The sequence below is a fragment of the Nanorana parkeri genome, unplaced genomic scaffold, assembly GCF_000935625.1.
Source record: "Nanorana parkeri isolate BGI_ZX_2015 unplaced genomic scaffold, ASM93562v1 scaffold1389, whole genome shotgun sequence".
Classification (NCBI taxonomy): Eukaryota; Metazoa; Chordata; class Amphibia; order Anura; family Dicroglossidae; genus Nanorana; species Nanorana parkeri.
This window is the reverse complement of record NW_017307657.1, coordinates 110,755-130,415: the sequence shown is the minus strand read 5'-3', so window position 1 is coordinate 130,415 and position 19,661 is coordinate 110,755. Positions and strand designations below refer to the sequence as shown.

Below are 19,661 nucleotides of genomic sequence, written 5' to 3'. Positions count from 1 at the left end.
AAACACTTACCCCATAGTTCTCTTTTAAGACAAGACATTCATCTTGTGTGCCTTTTACCATGGTGATGCTAAAAGGTTAGGTTGTGTGAGAGTTTGGTATGACTAGCACTGATGTTCTGAGAAGCTGCAGATGGAGAGTTGCTACCATCAGACTGTAAGAACACATAGGGAATAACTATTCAAATGTACAGATATAGAGAAATGCTTGCATTCCTGTATGTTTCTCGCATTCCTTGACTTCCATTGTTCACCAATGCTAAAGTATATGGGGGACTACCCGTCTAAGCGTATGCGATCGGTCAACGAGCTGACAGATCAGATCTTTGAAGGTGCCTTAAAAGCAGAATCACTAAAAGACGAGATCTACTGTCAGATCCTAAAGCAGCTCACCGAAAACCACATCAAGTAAGTTACCACATCCATGTGCAATGCGACTGTCATGCAGAACCGTAGTCTTCTATACTTTCTGTGCTCCCTGCAATAAGTCTGCACATCCGGAGTTCTGACTTCTCCAGTTGCATATTGTTTCCCAAGTTGGTGTCTCAGAAATGATTGAAGCCAGAAGATCAGCATGGCAGACATGAAACTGTCAATTTTAATGGGCCCATCTAAGAAGGCTTCCATCTTTTCCATAGGAAAGACCTTGGAAAATTCCCTATAACCGGAATGCACATTCCCTATTTAACATTACTGCTTGATGGTGCTGCAGTCATTTATATTACATGATAGGGTGATAATGTATATGGTTAGCTCCTATAGTCTCCCAGTCTAGTTGGTAGGCAGGTTAGCCAGGATGACAAGTGAGACATCAGCTTGCACTCAAACCCTTTAGGATCTTCTGGGCACCTTGGCTGATTTATATATGGGACACACTCACCTTTATCACTTTTTGTTTCTCAGTGATAAAAGACCACTTGGTGCCTGCTCAGACAGGTATCCTCATGTATCTAGTAAAGCTCATATGCCCAAGCTAGAACTGGGTCATATATCATCCTACGGTAACACTAGTATCACTTTTGTTGTTTAACCCAGGTTTGGATAGTTCAGTAACCCATAGTGGCCAATCAAAAACAACTGTTTACTGTAGCTTGCTGCATTAGCTTAATATTATTGCTTTTAGTGTTCCTTATTGAATATCTTTTTTGTTGTTATTGTCAGGGAGCCATATGACTTCCTTGTAAGCTTGTAGCTGCAGCCACTTAGACCCCTGTTTCCATAATTGTGCTCCTACATAACCTAATACTGGCTTAAAAGATATGTGTAAAGGCTACAAAGCATTGGCCTACACTAGCAAAAGGTTACAAAAATCTTGGCCTACACTACTGTAGTAAAAAGCAACAAGAAACTTGGCCTACACTAGCATTAAAGCTACAAAACTCTTGGCCTACAATAGCAAAAAAGGTACAAAACTCTTGGCCTACACCAGCAAAAAGGCTACAAGAAGCTTGGCCTACACTAGCATAAAAGCTACAAAACTCTTGGCCTACACTAGCAAAAAAGCTACAAGAAAATTGGCCTACACTAGCATAAAAGCTACAAAACTCTTGGCCTACACTAGCAAAAAGGCTACAAGAAGCTTGGCCTACACTAGCATAAAAGGTAGAAAACTATTGTCCTACACTAGCAAAAAGGCTACAAGAAGCTTGGCCTACACTAGCATAAAAGCTACAAAACCCTTGGTCTACACTAGCAAAGAGGCTACAAGAACCTTTGCCTACAGAAGCAAAAATGCTCCAAGAACCTTGGCCTACACTAGCAAAGTTTCTAGACAACATAACATATGCTTATATTAAACTAAAATCATTGGATGCCTTTATGTTTATACATCTTTCAAATCCATATGTAAAGAAGACGGAGAGAAGAAAGTGGTAGGTTTGCTTCTCTATGCTAACTGTTGGAAAGGGAAAATTATAATGGTTTGAGGTGGATTTGATTTTCAATGTATAATGATATAGCTAGTGGTAGTTAGTCACATTTATCTGGACTTGTTCTGTTTATGATAGATGTTTTACAAATCATACAAGTAGCTTCTGATCAACAAAACTTCCATAAATAAGAAAAACCAATTTACCAAAATAAAATAAGCAGGAAAGAATGGAAAATAGCTATAAGACTTTTTTTTCATTAATCATCAATAATTCTACAGCTATGTATATTTTATGATACATATTTAAGCAGTGCCCAGGAACACCCTATTTTTGCTTGTCTTCCAGGTACAGCGAGGAGAAGGGATGGGAGCTGCTGTGGTTGACCACCGGGCTTTTCCCACCCAGCAACATTCTGCTTCCCCAAGTGCAGAGGTTCATCCAGTCCCGCAAGCAGCATGTCCTGGCCGCAGACTGCATGCACAGGCTTCAGAGAGCCATCCGGTACGAAAATATTGCAAAAAAAACAGTACCAGAGAATGACAGTGTCAAATGTAAGAGCTAAACAAAGTGATAAGCTCTTCTAGACAAGGTTAGAGGTTAGATAAACTCTTTTAGAGGGTCTATGTAGACTAAAATATGAGTATGTTGCTTACCTGGGGAAGAGATGGCACCAAGATGGGAAGAAGGTAAGCTGGCGGCGGCAGTGTGATGCTTTGGGCAATGTTCTGCTGGGAAACCTCCTGCCATTCATGTGGATGTTGACAAATACCCCTACCTAAACATTGTTGCTAACCAAGTACACCGCTTCATGGAAACTGTATTCACTGATGGCAGTGGCCTCTTTTAGCAGGATAATGCGCCCTGCCACACTGCAAAATGGTTCAGGAATGGTTTGAGGAGTTTGAGGTGTTGACTCTCCAAATTCTCTTAAGCCATTCGAACATCTGTGGGATGCGCTGGAAAAACAAGTCCGATCCATGGAGGTCTCACCTCACAACTTACAGGACTTAAAGGATCTGCTACTGACGGCTTGGTGCCAGATACCACAGGTGCCAGATAGTGGAGTCCATGTCTCAATGAGTCAGGGCTGTTTTGGCAGCAAAAGGGGGGCCTACTTAATATTAGGAGTGTGGTCCTAATGTTATGTAAATTCTGGTGTGTTCCTTCCCTTCACCAAGTAGATACCTGAATTCTTTATGTACCAAATTTTTATTTTTAGACTTGCACAGCCTATACAATTACAAACCTTATCCCTTCTTCCCACAAAACAAAACATCTGCCACATGACCGGTTGGGTTACATGATACATTCGTATGGTATTTTCAGAATACATGGTGAAACAGAAAAGTTTAGCCAACAAAGCATGAGCGTGCTTTCACAAAGTACATCAAGTGGAGCATTGGTATAGCCCACAGTACAAATAGAATTTAAGGCATGCATCCAAATCCCAAACCTTCCACAGATAACCAAGATTGCATGTGACATAGTTTGTACAGTTTCAACATCACTGTTCAGCCATTCACAAAAGGTAAGAGGGCTAGGAGAGATCCACTTCTGGGCTATTCGTTTTCTGGCCAGAAAAAGTAGTCTTGTTATTGCCATAGATAAAGCAGAGGTTTTTTTAGCTGTCAGGATCTGGAACTACCTGGATGTTTAATTGGCATCAAGCTGTCTTCCACCCGAAAGGTAATGTAAGTCAAGAAATATAAAGGAAACCTAACTGACATCTCTGCAAGGAGAGAGGAAGCGGGTGTCTCCTTCCTCTGTCAGTCAATCTGCAGTCTGTGTAATCTGAAGGAAATCCATACAGAAAGAAATATGTAGGTTGCCATTGCGTACTTCTTTCTGAAAATACTAGTTGGCAGACTGTCATGCTTTTCTTCTGCTTATAATGCTTTCTGAGCACAGATCTGAAACAAAGTGCAAACAGCATGTTAATGTCTTTCCGCCCCCAGCCCATAGATTAACAGTCCCCAGCATGAAGCCTCATCCTGAGAGAACGTTATTCAATACTGATTCCTGGAACTAGAATCCAATAGTAATGCGGGCTCCCAGTTCTGAGCTTGTTCTGATCTCTTACTGACAATCGGTAATCACTCTGATTGGATCACGGTAACCACTGATCACGGTGGATCAGTGGTTAATATGACAGCCAATTCTGGTGATCACAAGTGTCTGTTTACAAAACAGACCCGCCCACTGAGCTGTCATTGTACCTTGCACAGAGAGAGGCACAGTGACAGCTGCCTACTGCTGTTAAAGGGAAACTTTTTTTTTTGAGTATGCAAAAATGATTTAAGTAGGTACATAAGTTCTAGAGTTACTGTCAAGCTAGGCAATGTATACTGGCACTGCTAAATTCAGTCTGAACATCTAGGCATCACTGACCTCCAGTCATGAAGGTACAGGAATCTGTAGACTGTTCTTACTTTGCTAACCTTGTCTCAGGCCATATAACAGAGACTTCCATAACCTCAGATTGCCTTCATAGTGCCCTGGGGTCTCCAAAATCCTCTATTTTGAAGACAGCAACTGTAGATTCCATGTTCCTGCTGTGACTTACCTCCTCACACTGACATCTCTATCTGCTGGCCAATAGGTAAGCATGGGCATGGTAGAAGGTAGGCCAGGACACAACCTTAAAATCAGAACAGAACACATAGGATTAGATGATCTTAACGTGCTCTGACGACAGTATGAAGATGTGGAGTGCCTGCTCGGTGCATGGGGGACCAAGTGACAAAGCAAGAAGAACCCACAGGCTTTCTAAAAGTCACAGCCCTTGATAGACATACATGTTCCAGGTATATAGCACTAAAGGCAACATTTCTTTTGGAGGTCAGCAATGGCAGACTACATATTTACATGCAAGCTTCCTTTAAATTATTATTAGTTCTCTTAGCTTTATGTACATTTTCGGGAATCAATTATATTACTGTAATTAAATGTTTTATATAACTCAGTCTACATTTTCCCTTGTGTAGGAATGGCTCCAGGAAGTACCCGCCACATCTGGTAGAGGTGGAAGCGATTCAGCACAAAACCACCCAGATTTTCCACAAAGTATACTTCCCAGATGACACAGATGAGGTGAGCAATAAAGAAGAGAAGATGAATAATATGCATAGGGGGGGGGCCATTTGCCCCTAGGCCAGTACAAATAATATATGATTATCAGGTGGCTGTGTGGAGATACTCCCCTATTCAGACTTTAAATAGACTGGAACATGCAGCTAGTCACCGCTGATGGTGTTATACAGCTATCCAAATCCTTGTTTAGACCTGCAATCAGGATGCCTGACAGAGGGAATCCTTCCAGCATCAACTTTCTTTTCAGCTTTGAGATGTCATGTGACTGAATGCCGAGAACTGCAAAGAAATTATTGCTGGAAGAATGCATAACTGTAGTATGTGCTGTGCTCAGGTGTTTGATAATTGTGTTTGCCAAACGTTTTAAGTTCTCTGGGCAGGCGGCTGAGACATCTGCCTATCCTCAGCCAAACTGTGAGCTAATTGGACCTGCCACACTCATTTTCCAATTTTGTCTGCCATATTTTATTCTGGTTGTGAAAGCTGGTGTTCTGTTTTCTTCATTAAAAAAGAAACAGTCAACTATAAGTTGCAAAAAGATTTTCCAACATTTTGAAGTATTTCTTCATTATCTGAAGGGCTCATAATCTAGCACAAATGCTTAAATCTGCTTCGGTAGACACGATCTGTGTGAATTGTCTTCTAAGCAGCAGCCACCATTGCGGCACAGCATTAGAGGTATCTTAGTGGTACCTAGCTAATGCCCTAATAGAGTGTTCGCCAACACTTCAGCTTGAACTTGATTTTTTCAAGGGATTTGCTTTGGGAAAGCATGGTGATTGCTATGAATGACAACTTACAGGGTTATTCACAAAAGGGTGAAGAGTTTGGAGAAGGCAGGAGAAGTAAAAAATCTAGGAGAACATAGCTGAACTGGAAAGTGAGCTGAATTGGAGAATTTTTCCAAATCAGCTATGTTGTCCTAGATTGTTCCCTTCTCCTGCCTTCTCCAAACTCTTCACCCTTTTGTGAATAACCCTTTCAGTTTTTTATAAACAAGCCCCATTTTCTGCTACAAATGTATGTCCTAAAAAGTCCTATTGAATGTGAGCTGTTCATGTCTTACAGGCATTCGAAGTCGAGTCTAGCACCAAAGCCAAGGATTTCTGCCAAGATATTGCTAACCGGCTGCTCCTGAAATCCCCGGAAGGTTTCAGCCTGTTTGTAAAGATTTCTGATAAGGTGACAATGACGGAAGTTCGCAGCTTTAGAACTCAGAATGAAGTTAAATTGTGTACTTGTGTGTCACTACATTTGGCAGAACAATTTGAGAAGTTCAATTGATATATTTATATCATAAATTAAAAATGGTTCTTTTTTTAATAAGTGTAACTCTATTGTGTGTATCAGTGCTGGTTATAGGCTTCAGATGGTCCTAGTGCAGTGCACTTCTTTGGGCATTTCTTTAAGGGCTCATGTAGATGGATGTTGACGTCAAAGGCTGCCTTTAGCATTCAAACTCAGCTCTGCTCAAATGCATCTCAACCGAACCTGCTGTGTCTAAACTTAAAGGAGTTCCAAAGTCCCAGCATATCCTCTCCTGTTATAACATCAGCATTGTAATAGGAATACATACTAGAGTTGTTTTTGATAATACAATGAAAGCTTACTTGATACAATCCCTTTTATGTAGTGAGTGCTGCCTTCCATCTGCCCATCACTTCCACCAACTTCCTGGATTCCCAGTGTGCTTTGTGTCTCGTTCCCTGGTGCTTTAGGTGGTGCATTTTCAATTTCCCAAGAATACATAGCCCATCGTGCATTGCTTCCAGCAAGCAGGAGGATTAGCAAACAAAAAAAAAAACTGTAGACCAGCCCAGGAGAACCACTTCAGCTTAATACTAGTGTTCTAGGAGAATGAACATCCTTTGTTTAGCTCTGCTGTTAAAAGATGAACTTATTTGTTTGCTGTGTTGCCCACCTTTCTGCTGGACACTGTTTGGACGTTCCAAAGGTGAAAGACTTCCTGTGTTGCTCAATGGATCAAAAAGAAAATAGAATATTTGTACTCACCACAAAATCCTTTTCTTGGAGTCCATTGAGTGACACAGGTCCCACCAACTATGGGTTTATGATCATGCTCTTGGTGCTGCTTTGCTACAAAACTGAAGCATGCTGGGATTGGGAGGTGTTATCCTGGGCTGGTCTACAGTTTTTTTGTTTGTCATTGTCCAATCCTCCCATAGGGAACAGCATAACCCAAATATGAAAGAGTTCCTGTGGCCGTCAATGGACTACAAGAAAAGGGCTTCACCCTCTTACCGGCTTTTATTACATTTTGGGAAAACACTGATTCATCTATAACACATGAGAATTATATGGAGAGTCAGTCATTTTATTACTCTATCCCATGTCTTATAGAAGCCCATTATGGCAAGTTGTAGGTTGGATTGAACATAGGATCAGATATTGGATATGGAATTAATTTAGGAACCCTAAAAAATAGAGAAATCAGAGCTCAGACTTAATGTATATATATATATATTTTTTTTTTTTTCTGTACACGTCCCCTTGAGCAATTTCACCTCACTGCTTGTCTCGAGACACAATCAAAACAAGTGAAGATTTCTCCAAAGTAAGGGAAACCATCTCTAAGACAGTTGTCACTGGAACAGGTGTCCCCATTGGAATATTTACCCTCTCTACCTGTTCTGATGACAACTCAAATTTTTAGACTTTCACTCACTTCCAGTTCCGGTGGCAATGGTCACTTGGACAAATAAAGAGGGCAAATCTGTACAGCGAGGGACACAGCAATAAAAATCTAAATATGTAAGCAGTAAAAGTGCCACACCAATGGTTAAGAAGTCCCATATATTCTTTTTTATTATACATTCCGTGGAATAAAGGATGCAATGTGTTTTAGAGGTTCAGACCCTGCCCCATCATCAGAGTAACAACACAAGTGAAAGAATATAAAGTGTTGTTAAAAAATAATACAATTCAGATTTGAAAGGTTGAACACAATATGAATTTTATTATTTTATCTGAACTTTTACTTTTCACTGTGTTGCAGTCCTGACAAAGGGGAGTATCTGAATCCTGAAGGTTGAATCCCATGACCATTGGTGTGGAACTCTAACTGTGTCTTTCATATTTGGACTTCTCTTAAGGCCCCCCTCTTTTTGGGGGTGTTCTGGTACATGTGAGCAGCCTTACCATAGAGAGTCAGGTTGATCACTGAATAATGTCGATTAACTCACCTCACTCCTTACCATACGGTCCCTAAATGTTAGCAGGTACAGCGGTGACAAACTGATGGTGCCATCAGAATATGAGAATGGGTAGACATCTTTATTGACGCAAGTGTGTAGAATGACATAAAAGCCTTTCTGGGCTGCACAGGGTGCCCTTTATCAGGCAGAACCATGTGAAAGTTGATCACTGAGATAGTCTTTCACAACACTACATATTAACAATAGAGCGTCTAGCACCTCTTATGCAAGTACCAGCAATAAGAAATCTGACAGTAGTTCCAACCCTTCCCTTATCAAAAATGGCTTTAGATTCACTTTAACCTTTATTCATTATTACTCAGTCCATAGTGGGACTCCTAGACTTGGGCTGACTAAATCTGTTTATCTCTTTTTAGGTTATAAGTGTCCCAGAAGGAGACTTTTTCTTTGACTTTGTCAGACATTTGACGGACTGGATAAAGAAAGCCCGGCCGTCCAAGGATGGTAAGATCTGACACAAACTCTCTGGAGGCGTGTTCTTCTATGGCTATGTGGTTAGCATGCTTGTTTTGTGGCTCTCGGCTCTGAGCGTGATCTATGTCAGGCATGCTACCTGTCTACGTACTTTTTAGGTTTTGTCTCTAGTCCTTTACAGTCTAGAACAGGGGTCGCCAACTGAATTCATTCAGGGGCCACTTGATAAATCTTTTCCTCCCATGGGGGCCGTTTGCCAAATTTCATATTTCAAAATAAAATGTAACAATATCCGGTATGGTTCTACAGACACTAATATACTCACAATAAGGCCCCAATCATACCTGTAAGTTTAGGTGTGATTAAGGATTCCTGCGTCAGGAACTTGTGTTTTCCTGCAGCAGGAATCCCTAATCTGGCATTTACAAGTGGCAGCTGTCACCCATTCAAGTAAATGATCAGGTGATAGCAGCTGCATGTAAGTGCCTGCACAATGCATGTAATGGTATATGATATGATTACATGCGGTTAGAAAACACTCTTCCTGGATGCACAATCGATCATGCGTCCTGAGATAGTGATTATTTTCTAACCACATGTAAACATATCACATATCATTACATGCGGTGTGCAGGCATTTCCAAGCAGCGGCTGTCATCTGATCATTAGCTTGACAAACGCCAGATTAGGGATTCCTGCTGCAGGAAAACTCAAGTTCCTGATGCAGGAATCCCTAACTGCACCTAAACTTACAGGTGTGAATGGAGACTAATACATTACCCAATGTGGCTTTGCTTGTTGAAAGCTTGCTGTTATCCCCATGACAGTTCGACATTACAGGCATTGTGCATGGTTACATTTGTTGTACCTGAGACCCATTCTACAAATAGCACACTACCATCCGACAATGTTATGAGTTACAGGAATAGTGTCTTCTCTAACCTACCATCCTACAATGTTATATGTTACAGGAATAGTGTCTTCTCTCACCTACCATCCCACATTGTTATATGTTACAGGAATAGTGTCTTCTCTCACCTACCATCCCACATTGTTATATGTTACAGGAATAGTGTCTTCTCTCACCTACCATCCCACATTGTTATATGTTACAGGAATAGTATCTTCTCTCACCTACCATCCCACATTGTTATATGTTACAGGACTAGTGTCTTCTCTCACCTACCATCCCACATTGTTATATGTTACAGGAATAGTGTCTTCTCTTACCTACCATCCTACAATGTTATATGTTACAGGAATAGTGCCTTCTCTCACCTACCATCCCACATTGTTATATGTTACACGAATAGTGTCTTCTCTCACCTACCATCCCACATTGTTATATGTTACAGGAATAGTATCTTCTCTCACCTACCATCCCACATTGTTATATGTTACAGGACTAGTGTCTTCTCTCACCTACCATCCCACATTGTTATATGTTACAGGAATAGTGTCTTCTCTCACCTACCATCCCACATTGTTATATGTTACAGGAATAGTGCCTTCTCTCACCTACCAAGTGTTCTTCATGAAAAAATTGTGGACAAATACAGTTCCCGCAAAGGATCCGATGGCTGACTCCATCTTCCACTACTATCAGGTATTGACATTTTTATTTAGAGTCTCAGCTTATATCTTATAAACTAAAAACCTTCCACCGAATGAAGGTGACAGTCATTCAGCAGGGACCTTTTTTCATTGAGGCCAAACCTAACTTTTGTCTTAGGGGTCGCCTAAAGGCAGTCAGAGTGGGAGATAGACAGACAGGTTGGGATAGAGAGTTCCATAGGATGGGAGAGGCTCTAGTGAAGTCCTGGAGGCGAGCATGGGAGGAGTTGATGAGGGAGCTGGAAAGCAGAATGTCATTTGAAGAGCCGAGTGGACGGTTAGGGTGATATTTTGAGACAAGGTCTGAGATATAGCCGGGTAGAGTTGTGGATGGCTTTGTAAGTGATTGTTAATATTTTGAATTTTATCCTTTGGGCTATTGGAAGCCAGTGCAGGGATCGACAGAGGGGGGGAGCAAACACTGAGCGGTTGGTTAGGTGGATAAGTCTAGCAGCTGCATTCATGACAGACTGAAGGGGGGAGGAGCCTGTGTAGTGGAAGGCCAATGAGGAGGGAGTTGCAATAGTCAAGACGAGATATAACAAGGGAGTGGATAAGCAGCTTTGTGGTTTCATTGGTGAGGAAGGGGCGTATTTTGGAGATGTTACGAAGGTGAAGGCGGCAGGATTTGGATAGTGATTGGATGTGGGTAAGAAAGGTGAGGTCCGAGTCAAAGATGACACCTAGCACCTTGGCATGGGGGGGAGGGGTGGATAGTTGTGTTATCAATCTCAAGGGAAAAGTTGGGGTAAGGTGCGTGGGCGGGAGGAAATATCATGAGCATATTCATATGTAAATATCACAGTTGAGACTATCTTTAGTGGGGGCCAGTAGTCCCTGTCTTCATTTTGGTTGCCCCTGTCTGTCTGATACCCGGACACAGCATTCAAGTGACGCTAGTTTGTGTCCTCCCGTTACCCTAAGGAGAACTACGGGGGAAAATACTGACCCCATAGTTCTCCTTTAAGCTGTTGATGATCTCCAAAAACTTTTCAGTGGCCAGAGTAAACTAGTAAAAATGCGAATACAGTAATACCTTGTGTTTTGCAAGACAAGCAAACATTTCTGAAAAATTTTGCCTTGATACACAAGCAATGTCTTGCATTAAGAGCAAAATTTTGTAGAAAAGTACCACCCGAATAAGGCTGTAGCAGTGCGAGCGATGAGTCTGTTTAACGACAATGTAATGTCACATTGGATAGATTCCTTGTTAAGGTTTCACGAAATGAAAAAGATTCCATTGAGCCAAGAGATAGCAGTGATTCCGTTAGTGATAGTGAAAGTCGTCCTACACAATAATCCTCCTCTCTCTTGTCCCCCTCACCCCAGCCACGAAGGTAACCCGAAATTGGGTTATTTTTCTTTATATTTTGTACAGTATTATATTACTATATTGTATTGTAATCATTTTTCTGTGAATATTTTTGGGTTGTGGAACGAATCATCTGAATTTCCATTATTTCCTATGGGGAAATTCGCTTTGATATACAAGCGCTTTGGATTACAAGCATGCTTCCGGAACGAATTATGCTCGTAAACCAAGGTATTACTGTAGTAACTTTTTAAACCTTCCTTGATTTTTGATAGATATGATCAAAGTATACCTGACATTGCCCACTCAGGGTAAAGTGACGGGTTCACTTGATAGCTCTTCCCCTCTCCTGCTGATACCTCTATTAACACACTCCTCCAACACTATGTTCTCCTGCGATACCCTGTAGCAATACTCAATACTGTCAGATATGTTGGAGCTCATGACCTTCTCCTCTTCCTTCCCACAAATCAGTGCTCAACATCTGATCGAACAGGGGCCAAGCAATGACAAATGGTGGCAGGGTTCTCCCCCTTTTTAGCCCTGTGTAAGCTTTGACAAAGACCAACATGGAGCATGCACAGGGATATTAACTCAGTGCTCCAGCAGGTGTGTAACGCATATAAAAAGGATGGAGAAGGTATCAGCAGCAGGAGGGGGTAGGGTGTCAAGAGAATCAGCAAGGGTTCTTTAAAGGAGAACTATGGGGTTAAGGCTTTTCCCCATAGTTCTCCTTCCCGATCTACTGAGCCGACCTGTGACAGTTTCACTCACCTCATAGTTCTCCTTTAAGAAGCAAAAAGAGGACCCCACTAATGGTCAAAGAGTTTAAAATGATGTTGTATTCAATAATCAGTAGAAAATGCAACGCGTTTTGGGGCCTCTTCATCAGGGCTTGTGTATTGTATGATTTCAAATATGGCCGTGCTCAGTTGAATTGCAATGAATGGGTGTGTGTGTGTGTGTGTGTTGTGCATATATATACAATATATACTGTTTAGATATCATGTAAATGTTTGTGCAGATTGGAGCTCATTCTTTAAGATGGCCTTGTCTTATAGCATATGAAGTGACATAAACACATCAAGGGTGATTTATCAAAACTGGGGCAGACAAAACCTGGAGCAGTTGCCCATGGCAACCAATCAGCTTCTCTATTCAGTTTGTTAAGATTTGAAAATGAAAGAGAGAAGCTGATGGGTTGCCATGCACAGCTGCTCCAGGTTTGATAAATCCCCCTCATCATATTTAGTTTTCTTATCTATTGGCTCTCACGACTGCCACAAAGTGATAAGCCCCTTTAATGTTATCTTCCCCGTATGTGTCCTATTCGCAGGAGCTCCCGAAATACTTACGCGGATACCATAAGTGCACGAGGGAAGACGTCCTCCAGTTGGCTGCTCTGATCTACAGAGTCAAGTATGAAGATGATAAGTCCTATTTCCCAAATATCCCCAAGATGCTGAAAGAACTAGTTCCTCAAGATCTCCTCCGGCAGCTGAATCCCGATGACTGGAAGAGGGTGGGTCCAACATCTAGTTTGCCTCCATGCTAATTCTACATAATCGGATCTCAAGTTTGGCTCTTATTGTCTTAAAACCCAACAGAAGACACAGAAATAGATACGCAACCAGATGGACTACCACTGTGTTTAGTCTCACAGTTACATCACTTGTGCAGGTTGTCTAAAAATGAGGTGCAATGGCCCCAAAATTAGACCCAGTGCTCTCAGTAATCAGTATTCGGTAGAGGTGCACCGAAATAAAAATTTCAAAACCGAAACGAAACTGAAATAAAAAATAAATGTCAGGCCGAAACCAAAAATGTTTTTTATTCTAACTTTTTAACTTTTTAATTTTTATAAAAAACATTTTCGGTATCGGTTTCGGCCTGACATTTTTTTTAATTTCGGTTTCGTTTCGGTTTTAAAATTTCCATTTCGGTGCACCTCTAGTAATAATCATTGTTTCCTAACATAATGAGAAAAAAAATGTTTTCTTCCCAAAAATTTCAATAATGTTTCCTTAATATAGTAAAAAATTAAAACCCCAGTGGTGATTAACCCCTTCGTGACTGACGACGTACAGTGTACGTCGCCAGCATCGGGGCTATTTAAACAGACTCCCAGCGACTTTTGCCGCCGGGACTCTGTTTAAACTTGTAGAGCCGACTGTCGGCTTTACAACAGAAGCGATCCTGGCGACTTACCTGTCGCCAGATCGCTTCTGTGTCCCGAAGAAGGGGCTTGTAAGCCCCTCTATGTGATAGCAGTCAAAGTAAAGTTAAAAAAAAAAGCTTTTTCAATTAAAATTAAATAAAATCAATCTAATAATAATAATAAAAAATGTTTTAAAGTCCCCCGCCCCCGCGAGCACGCGCGTCGCCACGTAAACACGCGTCGGGTGCGCCTACGTATGAAAACGACGAACGCGCTACACATGTTGGGTATCGCCGCGCACGCCGGAGTGAGACCAATAATTCTAGGGCCAGTATTTTGGGGTATCTCTAAATTGATGACCTGTGGGGGCTTTTAAAGCGTCTTCTATTGACTTTTTGGGGTACTGCAGTTTATCGCCGTTTCACGGACGCACGCAATTTGTAACCTGGGCATGTTGGGTATCGTTTTACTCATTGTAACCTCATCTTCTATATGTCATTTAAAAAATTGGTATTTTGTTGTGTTTTGGGGCATTAAATTAAAATTTTCACTAAATGTTGGGGTTTAATAAGGAGTTGCGCTAATATTGCGCAACATAAAAATTTGCAACTACCACCATTTTATTCTATAGGGTCTTGGCATTCAGAAAATATATAATGTTGGGGGGTTTTAAGTCATTTTCAGGCCTAAAATGTGGAATATAACATGGGTGCAAAAAATGAAAAAGGGCCTCAGTCATGAAGGGGTTAAATACCACCAAAAGAAAGCTCTATCTGTCCCCAAAAAATTGTATAAAATTCATTTCAGTACAGCGTTGTATGACGGAATAAATGTCAGTCAAAGTACCGCAGCGCTGAATACTGAAAAATGGCCTGGACAGGAAGGGGGTGTAACACCTGGTCTTGAAGTGGTTAATCTCCGAATGGCACCCGGGGTCCATCAGCAACAGTGCACTGACACTTGCATGGGGAAAGGCATTGATCTGGTCTTAAACAATGGCAATAGTACAATAATTGTTGGACTTATAAGAACAATAGACTATTAGTAAATTAATCTAAGTTTTGAGGTTTGCATCTAGCAAAGATTCGGCCTACATTTGCCATATCATTTAATTAAAAGAGAACTATGGGGTCAGTGTTTCCCCCATAGTTCTCTTAAGGGTCACGGGTATCCCTGCAGGGAGCGGTGACTGACAGTCACGGCTCTCTGCATGGAAATGATCGAGAAGTGAGCGAGCGACGGTATGCGTTCGCACACTTCCCGATCTATTAAGCCGACGTGTGACAGTCTCATACTCACACGTCGTATATTTTATTCTATAGGGTCTTGGCATTCAGAAAATATATAATGTTGGGGGGTTTTACGTCATTTTCAGGCCTAAAATGTGGAATATAACATGGGTTAAAAAATGGAAAAAAGGGCCTCAGTCATGAAGGGGTTAACTCTCCCAGCGCTAGAATCAGTAATGATGATGTAAATTAAGCTTGTTGGGGTATTTGCAAATTCTTGCAGTGACGTCACTGGTTGCTAGGATCTTAGAGTGACGCCGACTAGAGCGTCTCGAGTTGTTAAGAGCTGAGCGGGGAGATGTGTGTGGCCCTTACACATCTCCCTGCCTGGCTCTTGGCAAACTGGAATGCTCTGGCTGGAAAGGGGGTGACAGGCCTTGCCACTCTGCCTGCCACCCCCCCACATGAGCCAAAGAGATGCTGCCCGAGGTCAACAGCCTCAGGCTGCCAGATTAAAGGGACGGCCTTGCCTAGGGGCTAAAATAAAGAAAATATACATACCTGAACCTCGGTTCCGCTTGGCTGTTAAACCAGTCCCCGCAGCCTCTTCTCCCCCAGGGGTATAAGGGCCTGTGACATCATTGCGTCTAATGCAGCTGCATTAGCCATGAGGGCAACGAGGGGGAGAGAGGTGAGCGCTCACCACCACTGGACTGAAGACTGGGCGAATATATTTTCTTTATTTTAACCACAACAAAAGGAGCAGTTAACCCTTGCAGGGTGGGGGTAGCCCCGCTGCAAGGGTTAATTTTTAGATTGCCTGGTGTTCTCCTTTAACACTTGTATGTTCCTCCCCAGTCCATTATTGCCTACTTCAATAAACACGCCGGGAAAACCAGAGAGGAGTCCAAGGTCGCCTTTCTGAAGATCATCTTCAAGTGGCCAACATTTGGTTCAGCCTTTTTTGAAGTCAAGGTAAGAAATATATTGACCCCGCCCCTTTTCCCCTAACCACACCCACCCCCCTTGGCCGTTCTACCTCTTTCAGGTGAAGTTCTGCTCTCTCACCTTCCATAATCGAGGATTGCCCCAAGAAATCCAATACAGTTGCAAAAGAATTAAAAATATTATATCCCAAACCTTTCCCACCATGAGGCAGGCTGCAAATTGGGAAACTACAGTGTTTCATTTAGATTTGATTCCTACCAATGTCATGTGTTACCTAATCCCTAATTACAGCAACGATGGAAACTAGAATAACCACATGCTTGCATAGTTTTCAAGTGGAGGACTTTCAGAGATAGAGAAGATGACTACATGTTACTGAGCTGCAGAGAGTCGTGTAACTCCCCTATACAGCTTCCTTCCCTTTTTTGGAATTAAATGTCCAGAGGTGCACAGGCAGGAGGTATTGCTCCTTTTCTATGTTGCCTCTAGTGTTCCTAGGTGTATAGCACTGCTAAAACGTTTTCCCCTAATGAGCCCAGCCCTGGAAATAGGCCCCACACGCCACACCTCTGAACTACAACCGGTTGTGATGATATGACACACGTGAAACAGTACTCTATGCGGTGTAAAAACCTTCTTTCATGTCACCACCAGAGGGCGCCACCTGAACTAAAGCTCTTGGCTTTATATGGTGTCCTGTGCAGCTGCCAAAGAGCAGCATTTGACTATTTTCTTACTGAGACCCACAATGTAAAAAAATGCATTTATTGTGCTTGTGATGTGGGACATGTGCATTATTTTTCTTTGCATAATCTGGAAATTTTCCAGCTGTCACTGATCTATTGTAGGTTACGGAATGGAAGGTTGGAGAAATTGGTTACTGTGGAAGCACTCTCCTTTTGTGTAAAAAAAATTTAAAAAAGTCTGAGGCCTTTAGTGTTTTTGGACCATATAGGGCCAACCGGCAAGTGTTGGAGAAATTTAAAAAGTACCAGTGCAGTGGGGCTTGTGGAGTGGCAGGGGAGTAGAGTGGGAAGATAGTGGCGTGGGAATGGAGTCGCTTGGGAGTGGAGTGGAGTGGGAGTGGAGTAGCGGGGGAGTGGAGTAGCGTGGCAGTGAAAGGGCAGGGGAGTGGAGGGGGGGGGAGTGGGAGGGAGTGGGGGGAGAGCAGTGAGAGAGTGAATCTAGGGAGCTGGGCCATTACGTAAACCTACTTCTTTGCCCTCCATAAGCAAAACACAAGTTCACTTTGATGTTGCTTCCAGGGCCAAAAAAACCAGCAACAAGTTAGTAATTTTTTCTGTGTAATGATAATTGGAGTGCTGAAGATATCACTGACCCGGAAAACAATTGTTTATTATTTTTTTATTAGCAAACCACAGAGCCTCATTTTCCGGAAATTCTCCTGATCGCAGTGAACAAGCACGGTGTCAGCCTGATAGACCCCAAGACAAAGGTAGAGTATATATATATATATACCTTCCCGTCTACGCCTCACTCTAATAGCAATGCTGCCGGAGCTCCCTTGTCAGCCTGTCACAGGGAGAATATGGCACAACGTGTGCGGGTGAACGTCTGAGACACATTTGTAGTCATCTTAATTCTTAAGTTACATACAAACCAATGTAACCCTCAGTTACTGAACTAACTGCATTTCAGGCGCACAACAGGTGTGCAAAGTAGCAAAGTTTGTCCCCTGCAAGCTGCCGTAGAGCGGGACCTTTGCTCTCTGGGGGCCAGGAGTGGTCCAACACGTCCCTTACAGAGTCAGACCCAGAGCTCTGCAATCAGTAAAGCCCAGGGTTCCTGCTGATTGGGCAGCTCTGGCTCTGAGTCAACAAGGGGCGTGCCATACCTCTGCAGAGAGACCCCTGCTTCCACACAGAGAACAAGGGTCCCGCTCTGAAGCGTGCCGGCTTTTCTACTACTCATTAAAGGAAAAAAAAAAAGCTTTCCAAGTGATATTATCATGTTAAAGGTTATATGAGATCTTAGTATTTGGGTTTACATCCACCAGCAAGCTATGCTCGAGTTGTTTGAATTGCAGTGCTGTGCCGTCATATCACATGACACTAAAAGTGTGACAAATGTTCTCCCCGCAGGATATTTTGGCCACTCACCCTTTCACAAAGATCTCCAACTGGAGCAGTGGAAATACTTACTTCCACATCACCATTGGGAACCTGGTGCGAGGCAGCAAGCTGCTCTGCGAGACGTCACTGGTACGTGAGCTACGCTTGTGTTTATTCTTCTCATTTATAAAGCTGTGACACTTTGACATAGTACGTTACAAAAAAAAGAACATTGAACATTCACACTGCTCCCAACCCCCAGAAAGAACCTAAAGCTGAACTCCGGGCACAATAACCACATAGGATAAAATTTCCCTTTTGTGTAAATTTTCCTTTGTAAAAGTAGCAGTGTCATCATCGCTGTGCTATACAAAGCCTGTGCAGGGAGCAGAGCTGTGGGAGGGTACAAGCAGGCTCCACCCACTACAAGGATCCTGCAGAAAATTACAGGAGGAGGCGGAGACAAGACCAGTCACCCTGCACAAGGAGAGAGAGCAGCCGTGACTGGTCTTTATTACAGGAGGGGGCGGAGACAAGACCAGTCACCCTTCACAAGGAGAGAGAACAGCAGTGACTCGTCTCTATGACAGTACAGGGCAGAGACAAGACCGGTCATCATGAACAAGTAGAGAGAACAGCAGTGAGCGGTCTTTATTACAGGAAGCTCCAAGTCTCACACGGGATTACTGCACAGATCTGGAAGAAATACACAAAGCTCACCAACATTCAATAAGAAGACACATGACTTTTGTATGAGGACAATGTTTGTTGATCCCGGAGTTCAGCCTTAATGTATCTCTAAACCTGAACTACAATGAGTTAGTTTTGGCACTTTTTTGGTATTATTTTGGCATAAGCTGGAACTTCTCTTTAAAGGAAGTCTGTGCTGTCATTGCTGACCTCTTCTTTCTAACATGCTAGCTGCTTGGCAGTCATGCTCATCCATTTACTTCAATTCTTCCCCAGTTACTGACCCAATATAATAATCCAGGTCGGGAGTTCTCTCTCTCTGGATTTGCTGCAGGTCAGTGACTCATAAAACACTGAAGCATGAGAACGTTATGACAGCCAGTCAGCCAGTATTTTCAGGAGGAGATCAGCAGGAGCAGCCTCCATACAGCACAGATCCCATAACAGCCTTTCACGACTTCCATCTTTTCAGGGGTACAAGATGGACGACCTCTTGACGTCCTACATCAGCCAGATGCTGACGTCGATGAATAAACAACGAGGAGCGAAGGGCAGCAAGTGAACTGAGGGGCAACGCTGGCAACTGGCCGTAGATTTGATTCGCTCTTCCAAGCCCGTGGGCTACCCGTGCAGCTGGGGCAAGAGCTTTTGTCCTCAGGTATGGAACATGAACAGAGCCGAGTCCCGGGCTTCCTCCGGCTCAGAGACTGAAGGTTCAACTTCCCTGTCCAGCGAGGACGACTACCTGTGACTGACGCGGGCAGCTTTGGTCATGGTTTGGTTTACAGCAACGGGCCACAAACTGGGAGCACGGAGTGACATCAATGATCAGAAATATCACTTAAGAAGAGTTTCCACTGTAAGGCTACAAAGGCGGTTACAACGGTTCGCTGCTTGAAGATTTAAAGCCACCTCCAAAAATTAACAGACCCTCCCCAACCCTTCCATATAGTCCCCCCTCCAGTATTTGTACTGGAGTCTTCTGCCCGGTCATGTGACGTCACGGGTCCTTTCCCTTCTCTGACAGCAG

The 19,661-nt window shown here is 42.8% G+C and overlaps 1 protein-coding gene across 1 annotated transcript in view; it reads left to right on the top strand.

The window, feature by feature from the left end:
• Nucleotides 1–19,500, top strand: part of MYO7A (myosin VIIA) — a 111,334-nt gene extending 91,834 nt beyond the window's left edge. The window contains exons 38-48 of the mRNA XM_018569759.1: nt 252–405; nt 2,214–2,369; nt 4,853–4,958; nt 6,027–6,140; nt 8,551–8,638; nt 10,108–10,214; nt 12,871–13,056; nt 15,780–15,896; nt 17,242–17,325; nt 17,972–18,091; nt 19,104–19,500. Coding sequence (XP_018425261.1) covers nt 252–405; nt 2,214–2,369; nt 4,853–4,958; nt 6,027–6,140; nt 8,551–8,638; nt 10,108–10,214; nt 12,871–13,056; nt 15,780–15,896; nt 17,242–17,325; nt 17,972–18,091; nt 19,104–19,193 — 1,322 coding nt within the window. The 3' untranslated portion in view covers nt 19,194–19,500. The remainder of the gene's footprint in view (nt 1–251; nt 406–2,213; nt 2,370–4,852; nt 4,959–6,026; nt 6,141–8,550; nt 8,639–10,107; nt 10,215–12,870; nt 13,057–15,779; nt 15,897–17,241; nt 17,326–17,971; nt 18,092–19,103) is intronic.
• The last annotated feature ends 161 nt before the right edge of the window (nt 19,501–19,661 follow it).